Raw genomic sequence first — 10,001 nt, 5'->3', positions numbered from 1 at the left:
AGAAGCCTCCTATCCCAGGGACTTCCGGTGTCGGCAGCGGAAGCCGTGACTGGCCCAGGCCAGGCCACACAGAGACCGGCTTGGTCACTATGGAGGAAATCGGCATCTTGGTGGAGAAGGCTCAGGTGCCGCGGGCGGGAGATTTGGACTTTGCGGGTTGGGCCAGTCTGCTGGGGGGAGAGAGCCGGACTTGAGTCGGGCTGTGCTGAGTCACGGTGTGGATCCCTGCTCGGGTCTGGGGGGTGAGATGGGAGGAGGCCTCGATGCGGAGCTGGGGGCCGCGGGGCTGGGGTCGTGCGTGATGGTGGAGACTGATGGGCTGGCCCGGCGGGGGGCTGCTTGACTAGAGTCATGTTGACTGCGGTGGCAGAAGAGGTGCCCCGGTGTAGTGTGAGGTGAGAGCCCGTGACGTAAGGGATGGGAGGGAGGCTTGGAGGCACGATGACGTCAACGACCCGCCTGGGAAAGAGACACGTGACACCAGGAACCAGTGGAACGAGGATTGTGGCACACTAGGGTCCTGTAAGGAGTTTGTGTGACAGTCTGACCCCAGTTGGAGGTCTGGGGGATACTGGGGTGTGTTCTGAGCTTGTTGGAAAAGCAGAAGATGGGTCTGGGCGAACGTGGAAGGGGGCAGGTGTCACCTGGAGCCCACGAGGACTCCAGGATGTGCTTGTAAAGGGCTGCAGGATGCCGGCGTGTCCTCAGGGCTGGGCAAGAGGGGTGGGGGTTCCTTCTCATCCAGCCTGAGTTTTGTTTTTCTCCTTTGGTCTAGGATGAAATCCCAGCCCTCTCCGTGTCCCGGCCCCAGACGGGCCTGTCGTTCCTGGGTCCTGAGCCGGAGGACTTGGAGGACCTGTATAGCCGCTACAAGGTATACTTGGCCCCTGCTATGGGCCAGCCTGCCGTCCTCCACTCTCCCAGCCCAGAATGTCCCCCGTCCTCTGTTCCCCCAGTCAGGCCCTGCCCTCCATCCTCTGTTCCCGCAGCCCAGGCCTGGCCCCCATCCTCTGTTCCTGCAGCCCAGGCCTCCCTGCCCACTCCCCACCCCATCCTCCACTTCTCCAGCCTGGGGCCCTGCAATGGGCTTGGCCCATTGTCCTTCACTCCTGCAGCCTGGCACCCATCCTCCGCTCCCCCTGCCCAGGGCCAGCCCAGCCGGCCCTCCTGTGCCCCTCAGGCCACCGCTGACCCCGCGGCCTCCTGTGTGTTGGCAGAAGCTGCAGCAGGAGCTGGAGTTCCTGGAGGTGCAGGAGGAGTACATCAAGGACGAGCAGAAGAACCTGAAGAAGGAATTCCTGCACGCCCAGGAGGAGGTGAAGCGCATCCAGAGCATCCCGCTGGTCATCGGGCAGTTCCTGGAGGCCGTGGACCAGAACACGGCCATCGTGGGCTCCACCACAGGTGGGTCACGGCGGGGAGCGTCTCTTCCCGGCCCCTGGTCACTCGGCGCTGTGTCTCTTTAGCGCGTGTTCATGCATTGCTTTGTGGTTTTTTAAGATTTATTTATTTTATTTGGAAAGGCAGATTTACAGAGAGAGGGAGAGACAGAAAGATCTTTTATCCACTGATTCACTCCCCAAGTGACCACACAGCCAGAGTCAGGAGCTTCTTCTGGGTCACCCACGTGGGTGCAAGGTCCCAAGGCCTTGGGCCTTTCTCCACTGCTTTCCCGGGCCACAAGCAGGGAGCTGGATAAGATGTGGAGCAGCTGGGATATGAATCGGCGCCCATATGGGATCCCAGTGCTTACGGGTGGTAGGTTAGCCAGTGAGCCTTTGTGCTGGCCCCTAGCATTTCTGTTTTTACTTCACATGTTTGAGAAGCAGGGACAGGCAGTAAGACTCATTCCTTTCTCTCGTTCACTCCCCAAATGCTTGCAACGTCTGGGGACTGGACCAAGCTGAAGCCAGGACCCAGGAGCTTCTTCCCGGGTCTCCTAAGTGAATGGCAGAAGCCCTTCTCCCTTCCCCCATTCCTGTCCCCCTCAAGCACTTGGGTCATCTTTCACTGTTTTCCCAGGTACATTAGCAGGGAATTGGATTGGAAGGGGAGCACGCCAGACTCGGAACTGGTGCCCATATTGAATGTTAGTTGTTGTAGGAGGCAGCTTAACTGACTACACCACGATGCCAGCTTCCCCCACACCCAAGCTGTGTTCTTATAAGGGTTGTAGGCAGCTGCATGTGACAGCCTGAAATTGAAATGCTGAGATGTGAGGAGAGGGAAATGTGACCTGGGAGCCAGTGGGGCTCTCCCTGCAATGGTGCCTTGTTGGGAGAGTAAATTTGGTAGATGAGCTGGGGGGCAGTGCAGCGGCCACAGGGAGGTGTGCAGCCTCCTGGGCGGCCAGGCCTGGCTATCAGAAGGGGGCTTGAACTTGCAACTCTAGCATAAAAGTGCAGGCCTGATGACCAGGGACTGAGCCCGAGAGGATGGGGCTGAGTCAGGGTGAGGAGACTCAGAGCTCAGGTGGAAGATTAGTGACTGATGGGCCATGGAGGACAAGGAAGGAAGGTTCAGGGTGAGGCTGGGGACCAGAGAACGGGGGCCTCCTTGACACAGATACAAGAGCAGCTGGATGCTGAGGGTGTGTGGGGACCCAGGAAGTGATAGGAAACCTTGGGGACAGACAGGGAAAGCTCACTGGAAGGCAGGACAAGAGCCAGGCAAGGACGTTGGCGGTATGGCCATGTGGGATGGACGGGAGGAGACCAGGTGGCGACTGAGAGGGGCCCATCTGCAGTGGAGAGAGATGGGCAGGCTGGGGTGGAGTGCTGTCCCCTAGCATCTTCCCCATGTCTTCCCTTCTGCTCTCCCCAGGCTCCAACTACTACGTGCGTATCCTGAGCACCATTGACCGGGAGCTGCTCAAGCCCAACGCCTCTGTGGCCCTGCACAAGCACAGCAACGCCCTGGTGGACGTGCTGCCCCCCGAGGCTGACAGCAGCATCATGATGCTCACCTCAGGTCAGCAGCAGGGGAAGCCTGTGCCCAGGTGTCCTCAGGGATACCCTCCCTACCCAGGGCTAGTCCCAGAGCCCCAGCTCTGCTCTCCCCTCCAGACCAGAAGCCTGATGTGATGTATGCGGACATTGGTGGTATGGACATCCAGAAGCAGGAGGTGCGGGAGGCTGTGGAGCTACCACTCACCCACTTTGAGCTCTACAAGCAGGTGAGGTGGCTGAGGCCCTGTGGAAGCTGAGGCTGGGGCTGGGATTAGGGTCAAGGCTGAGGGACGGCCTCTCGTGCTCATGTGCCTCTGCTGCTCTGGGTTGCAGATCGGCATCGACCCTCCCCGAGGCGTCCTCATGTACGGCCCGCCCGGCTGTGGAAAGACCATGCTGGCCAAGGCCGTGGCACATCACACAACAGGTGAGCGTTGCCTCTGAGCCCCATGCTCTGACCTGCCCTTCTCACCTGGCTCCCCAGGTAGCCCCCAGGCACAGGATCCCACTAGGGCACTGGGCCCACAGCACAGGCGCGCCTCTGCCCTGGCTCTGCAGGCCTGTTCATGCCTCTGTGTCCTCAGGACGGATACCGTGTCTGTCCCATGACAGACACGTCAGTAGTCAGAGTTGAACTTGGTGGGTCTCAGCCTGTGTAAGACCTGAGCTAGAATGGAAGATGGCCTGAGCTTGCAAGCTGGCTGCCCTGCCCACCACTCACATGCTGCCCCGTGAGTGAGTTCCCCCAAGAGCGAGGGTTACAGGTCATAGCAGCTCCTGTTTTCCGAGAGAGATCCATAAATCACATGGATAATAAATCAGCAAGAGGCATGCTGGGTGTGTGGTGAGCGGGCAGGAAGCGTTGGCCATCACTGTGGTTCCTTGTTTGCCTGGTGCTGTATTCAGCTTTTCCTCTGTGCCGGCTCGTGCTAGAAGGTGCAGATGCCTTGGCTAGGGAACGAGAAGTGCTTGCTGTGTGCCAGGATGTGGTCCAGGTGCTGGGGGCGCTGCAGCAACAGAGCAGCATCCCATCCCTCACAGAGTCGCCGCCCCTGCACCATGAAGTGCTGGAACGAACGGATGGGCGGGGAATGGCGAATGTGTCTTAGGCACTGGGCGCATGGGAACTGCTCAGCAGGGTGAGGAGATTCAGAGTAACAGGCTGGGCAGGGGTCTCAGAGGTGATGCTTGTGTGACGGGGTGAGCCTCCGGGGAGACCACCTGGAGCACAGGCCTTGGGGCAGGAGGAGGCTGAGAGCAGGGGCAGGAGGTGAGGTCAGGGGGGGCCGCCTGTGGAGAACGGAGGAGGAAGAGTGCCCTGAGCACGTGTCCTCTGGCGCCCAGAGGTGGGAAAGGACCACACTCGGAGGACCCCAAGGGCTGGACCTTCTGCATGTCTCTTCTCGTTTGCTTGCCCGCCAGCTGCAGGCGAGCAGGTGCTCAGCCTCACAGAACGTGTAACTGCCTATGGAGAGGCTGTGCTGGGCAGGCTCCAAGCTGAGACACAAGAGGAGTTCCGCCCCAGCGGAAGTCCCAGGCAGGTTCCCAAGAGAGAAGATAGATGCTCTCCTAACCAACCAGGTTTGGTGGGCAAGAGAGAGGTAGTGGGTCAGGTAGCCGGCGGGCCCTGGTAACCTCACAGCATCACAGGCGGGGGGGGGAGGGTCAGGGGCTTGAACTGGGGGATTTCAGGGATCAAGAGGCCCTCAACTGGAACCCCAGGCAGGGTGGTCTGTGTCTGTCCCCCAGCCAGCTAGGCCATGGATGAGATCTGGAAGTTACCAGGGTGTAACTCGGCCGTAGCTCAGCCATAGCTCAGCCCCTGGGGTCGGCTGTAGCCAGACTTGGCAAAAGAAAGGCGTGACATCAGGAGGGACAGGGAGGCAGGCTGGTGGCTCCCTGGAGTGTTCAACTCCTTACAAGATACAGGAACAAGCTGGTATCTACCAAGTGCCCACTGTGCGCCAGCAGGCAGCACTGAGGTCTCGTCCTTCAGGCGTTTATGTTGCAGGGGAAAGGGGAAGCCCAGAGGGAGCACTCGAGAGAAGCAGTTCCCTGACTGGGGAAGGAGGTCCCTGGGGCACTGGGACTGAGCACTAGCGGGGTGGGCGAAGGGGAGAAAAGAGCTGTCGCTGCTGACAGGGAGCTGAGCTGTTCTAATCTTCGGGGCAGTGACAATGGACAGTGGAGCTGAAGTTCCAAGGCCAGTGGAGAGGGTTTGCCATGGAGATGGGAAGCCATGGTGGTGCCCGGCTGTCCTGTTCTCTGGCAGCCCTGTGGTGGCTATATGGGGTGGATGGTGGTAGGTTTTTAGCCACTGATGGTGAAACAGATGTCCCTGGTTAATAAGCAGCCCTCCAGCAAGATGGGCATCTTACACATAAAAAAGTGAAGTTACAGAACTGGCTCAAGGCCACCAGATGGTAAATGAGGACCAAGATTTGGTCCCACACTAACCACACAGGTCAGTTTCATAACTGCTCTGGATTCCCTGGTCTCAGTGAGCCCCAGGGACAGGGGTTGCTATGAGGGTAAGCAAGAAAAGTGGTGCAAGGCATGTTGGGAGAGCGTTGCCAGGGATGGCCAACTGGTGAGGAAAGCCTCGTGGCGGCACAGGCTGGGACTGTGGTTAGCACCCAGCACGCCTACTAGTCACCGCCCCCTTTTTTTTCTGCAATGTAGTGTTTTTATATGTATGTGTTCTTTTGGTTTAAACATCTTCATTATTTTGAATTCTACAATCAGGCAATGTATCTAGTTTTTAAACTATTTCCTGAAAATAATTTGAAAGAGAACGAATTCTCTGTTACCCTTCTCCCAGATTCCTCATTGTCCCATAACCACACTGAATGGCGTTGCAATCCTGGTCACCTCTGATTTTCTCATTTTGCCGTCCGGTTCTTTGCCCTGCCCTATGTTCCAGGCTCAGCCGAGCAGGGATAAAAGTTAGAGGACTTGGACTCTGGGCTCTATATTCTGTCTGAGTGTCAGAGAGCGACTGGTCTCTGGCAGAGGCAAAGGGGCCAAGTGGAGGCGGATGCAGAGTGCAGCCAGTTCCGTGGGATGGGGCAGCTGGCACAGTTTCCTGGGGGAGGAGCCAGCAGAAGTCCTGCCCAGCCTGGGCAGGAAGGAGGGACACACGGGCTGTGTGGGAAGAGGCCACTCCAAAGGCAGAGGTGGAGGTTTCTTGTGGGTTAGGTAGACTCTGGCGGAGTGGCCGGTTGGCTGTGTCACAGCAAGGTGGCTGAGGCGTGCTTGGAGCAGAAAGTCTGAAATCTTGAGGTTAGGGTGGCCAGTGGCCAATAGAGGGACTGGAAGGGGGGACGCCCTGGTCCAGGAGTTTGGGGAGTGAGCAGGTGGGACTGCCACCTTACTTTGCTCCCAGATGATGGCATGAAGCCACCCAGCCTGTGTGTGTGTGTGTGTGTGTGTGTTCATTCCTCCTGTGGCTCAGGTGAGTCTGGGAGTGTCCCATTCCACACACATCCAGTCACAGAGACAGCATGAGGCAAAACAAAGGGAAGGCCCAGGCCAGCCTATTGGTCTTCAGTCGCCTGCCGTGGACAGTTGGCAGTCACAGCAGAACGCTGTGACTCCTTCAGGGTACAGAAAGCAACCTGGTACAAGTGGGACCTCAGAGCTTGTGGGGGGCATTATGTGATGTCTTCACATGTGGATGAATCTCTGTTCAAGTAGTGAACCCTGTCCCGGGTGGGCGGGTGGACGGTGTGCGCAGCTGCAGCACTGTGGGGGCCCAGGCAGGGGACTGCTGCCTGGGGCTGGATTTGCGACCCAGCCTCCAGGAGTGAGTGCCCTGGGGGAATCTGGACATCTTGAAAGAGTTGGCAGCTTCGGGAAGAGGACAGGCCCCCACGGGTGGCTGGCCCGTGCCCACCTAACCCTGTCCTCCCGCCATCAGCTGCGTTCATCCGAGTCGTGGGCTCCGAGTTTGTACAGAAGTACCTGGGCGAGGGCCCCCGCATGGTCCGGGACGTGTTCCGCCTGGCCAAGGAGAATGCACCTGCCATCATCTTCATAGACGAGATCGACGCCATTGCCACCAAGAGATTCGACGCACAGACAGGGGGTGAGTGACGGCCACACCAGGCCTGGGGCCTCAGGTGGCCCTGTGGGGCAGCCCGGGGATGCCCAGGACTGACTGGGGGTCTCGTGTCCAGCTGACAGAGAGGTGCAGAGAATCCTGCTGGAGCTGCTCAATCAAATGGATGGATTCGACCAGAACGTCAACGTCAAGGTTGGGGGTCGGGGTGCGCAGAGGGAGATATGGTGTGGGCCATGTAGGACAAGCAGGGCCTGGCACGTAAAAGGGGCAGGTCTCATGACCAGAAGGGGAATGTGGGTGGCAGCCATCTGAGCTGGCCTTTCCCCTCCCCCCATGCCAGGTGATCATGGCCACCAACAGAGCGGACACCCTGGACCCTGCCCTGCTGCGGCCAGGACGCCTGGACCGCAAGATTGAATTTCCACTCCCTGACCGCCGCCAGAAGAGGCTGATTTTCTCCACCATCACCAGCAAGATGAACCTGTCGGAGGAGGTCGACCTGGAAGACTGTATCCTGCTCTGGGCGAGGGCAGGGGTCCCAAGTGGCATCCATCAGCTCCACCACTGCCATCACCACAGCCCAGCTGTGGGGTGTGGGGGCAGGGGGAACAGGCTGCCAAGGCCTGGCAAGGAGGGGTGATGCCAGACAGGACCCAGAAAGCCTTCCCACCCCAGGTGTTCACCCAGCACGCAGGGAGCAGCTTCCTTAATGCAGCACTGCAGACGTGGCCCGGCCAGATAAGATCTCGGGAGCAGACATCAACTCCATCTGTCAGGAGGTGAGCGGCGACCTCTGCAGCCCTGGGCACTGGGCATGGGAAGGCCGCTCGTGGCAGTGCTCTCGCCCTCTCGGTGGCTCCCTTAGGCCCTGCGCCCTTCGCTCCCCTCACACCCACCCACTCTCACTCCCCTCACACCCACCCACTCTCACTCCCCTCACACCCACCCACTCTCGCTCCCCTTACACCCACCCACTCTCGCTCCCCTTACACCCACCCACTCTCGCTCCCCTTACACCCACCCACTCTCGCTCCCCTTACACCCACCCACTCTCACGCTCCCCTTACACCCACCCACTCTCGCTCCCCTCACACCCACCCACTCTCACGCCCCAACAGAGCGGCATGCTGGCCGTGCGCGAGAACCGCTACATTGTCCTGGCCAAGGACTTCGAGAAGGCCTACAAGACAGTCATCAAGAAGGACGAGCAGGAGCACGAGTTTTACAAGTGACATCTCCCCCCCGGAGCACGCCCCAGGCCGGGAGCCCAGCGGCTGCACCTGCTCCGCCCCACTCCTGTCTCAGAACTGAGTTCCCTTTCCGCAGGGTCGGTATATCCAATAAACCAGACAAGGTCAGATCTGCTGCATTCCTTCCGAGAAGCTTAACCCTTCAGAGAGCCGGGCTCTGCTGATCTCACAGACCCCAGGCGGCAGGTGCCTCGTCTAAGAAGGGGCCCCTTGAGAGGGAAGCAAGGTTTGTGACCGGGAGAGAGGGCTGGCAGACAGACCCCTGACCACAGAGGAAAACCCCTGTGCAGCTCTCACTCCCTACGGCTCAGTGACAACAGGGCTCCTGGGGGGCTCCTGACGTCCTGACCCTCGGAGGGTTTCAGGGACACCGAGACGACCCTTAGAGCCCCCCCAGAGCAGGGTGCAGCACTGTGGGGAGCGTTGGGTCTGAGCTCTGATGTTTCCGGCTCCTGCCTGGTATGTTTGGTAGCTGAGTGAACAGTCTTGGCTGCCATCCGTGCCAGCCTGTGTGCACATGCCTGCCTGGTCCTGCCAGGTGTGCCCTCAGCTCTGGAGAGCCTCAGCGACCTCTGACTGCACATGATGCCACAAGTTCATTCTAGCAGCTCCCACGCCCTGCTCTGCCCACAACGGCTCCTGTTGCCCTTGATGTACTTACCTGCTTTGACAGTCACTGGGGCAGGCTCATGTCACTGCTGCCGTGCCGCCCCTTCTGCCCTGTGGACGTGTTCCCCACCCAGTTCTGACACTCCCTCGCCAGCATGCAACCTGACAGGCCTCTGCACCTGCTCAGGAACCTCATGCTGGGCGGGCTCCTGCGTGCACACCCCCTCTTACCCTGCACAGGTGGGCACCCAGGCTGCTCCATCCCTCAACATGGAATGTCTTCCACCAGGCTGTGGCCGCGGCCACCCAGCCAACATGTCCCAAACTACCCTCCGGACCCTACTAAGGTTCTAAGCCCCAAATCCAGAACCACCTGTGCTTTAGGACTGAATTTCTCAGAGAGCAGAAAATGTGTGTAATTTCAAATAAGGCCAGTAGCGTGACTGACTGCACAGGATCTTAGACAAGGTCCATACTTTTTCCTCTTTGGAAAGTGGGAGTCGTGGGGTGGGTGGGTATCTGGTCACGTGGCTGAGATGCCCATGAAGATGCCTGCATCCCACCATCCACCTCTGCCTTGGACCGCAGTTTCAGGTTCATAAATGCTTCCCAAAGCAGCAGTGGTGGCTCCCGTGTTGGGCGCCTGTCATCCCTGTGGGAGATCTGGATTGAGTCCCTGGCTCCTGGCTTCCTGTCAGCCCAGGCCCAGCCATTGCAGGCCTATGAGGAGTAACCCTCACTAACTAATTTTAAATGGTTACAAAATTAGGACTGGCAGAGTCGGACCCAGGATTTAAGACACCTGCTTCCTTCCGGGCCCGCGTTCACCTCCTGCCTGTCTAAGCACAAAGCTGCTGCTTCGGTCCATGTTTCAAACTGGTCTGCCAACGATCCCTCTAAACACGGAAAAGTAAAACTCTTGATTTAGAACGTGCCTATGATCTGCATTGTTCTCTATTTAAGAAAAAAAAAACTCCATATAAAAGACTATTTGATAGGGAAATTGCAACTCTTTTAAGTAAAGGTGATGCGCCAAGATGTTGTAGCATATTCTCTTCATTCCAGAGCAGGGCCCTGGCTGCACAAAACCAGGGGCAGAGTCAGACCAGCCAGTACTGCCAACATGCCACC

At 58.6% G+C, this 10,001-nt stretch overlaps 1 protein-coding gene across 2 annotated transcripts; it reads left to right on the top strand.

Moving 5' to 3' along the window:
• PSMC4 (proteasome 26S subunit, ATPase 4) lies at nucleotides 1-8,369 on the top strand. 2 transcript variants are annotated; one of them, XM_040976317.1, is made up of 11 exons: nucleotides 1-125; nucleotides 776-874; nucleotides 1,311-1,404; nucleotides 2,824-2,970; nucleotides 3,066-3,175; nucleotides 3,282-3,375; nucleotides 6,868-7,035; nucleotides 7,127-7,203; nucleotides 7,352-7,520; nucleotides 7,735-7,790; nucleotides 8,130-8,369. In XM_040976317.1, the coding sequence occupies exons 1-11, from the start codon at nucleotides 90-92 to the stop codon at nucleotides 8,241-8,243; spliced, it is 1,164 nt and encodes a 387-aa protein (XP_040832251.1). In that variant the 5' UTR covers nucleotides 1-89; the 3' UTR covers nucleotides 8,244-8,369. The 2 variants fall into 2 exon arrangements, with proteins under 2 accessions (XP_040832251.1, XP_040832250.1); XM_040976316.1 differs by having other exon boundaries at nucleotides 1,218-1,404.
• The last annotated feature ends 1,632 nt before the right edge of the window (nucleotides 8,370-10,001 follow it).

The sequence above is a fragment of the Ochotona curzoniae genome, unplaced genomic scaffold (genome assembly GCF_017591425.1).
Source record: "Ochotona curzoniae isolate NIBS_2020 unplaced genomic scaffold, NIBS_Ocur_1.0 contig_2699, whole genome shotgun sequence".
Lineage (NCBI taxonomy): Eukaryota > Metazoa > Chordata > Mammalia > Lagomorpha > Ochotonidae > Ochotona > Ochotona curzoniae.
This window is presented reverse-complemented; position numbering and strand designations above follow the sequence as displayed.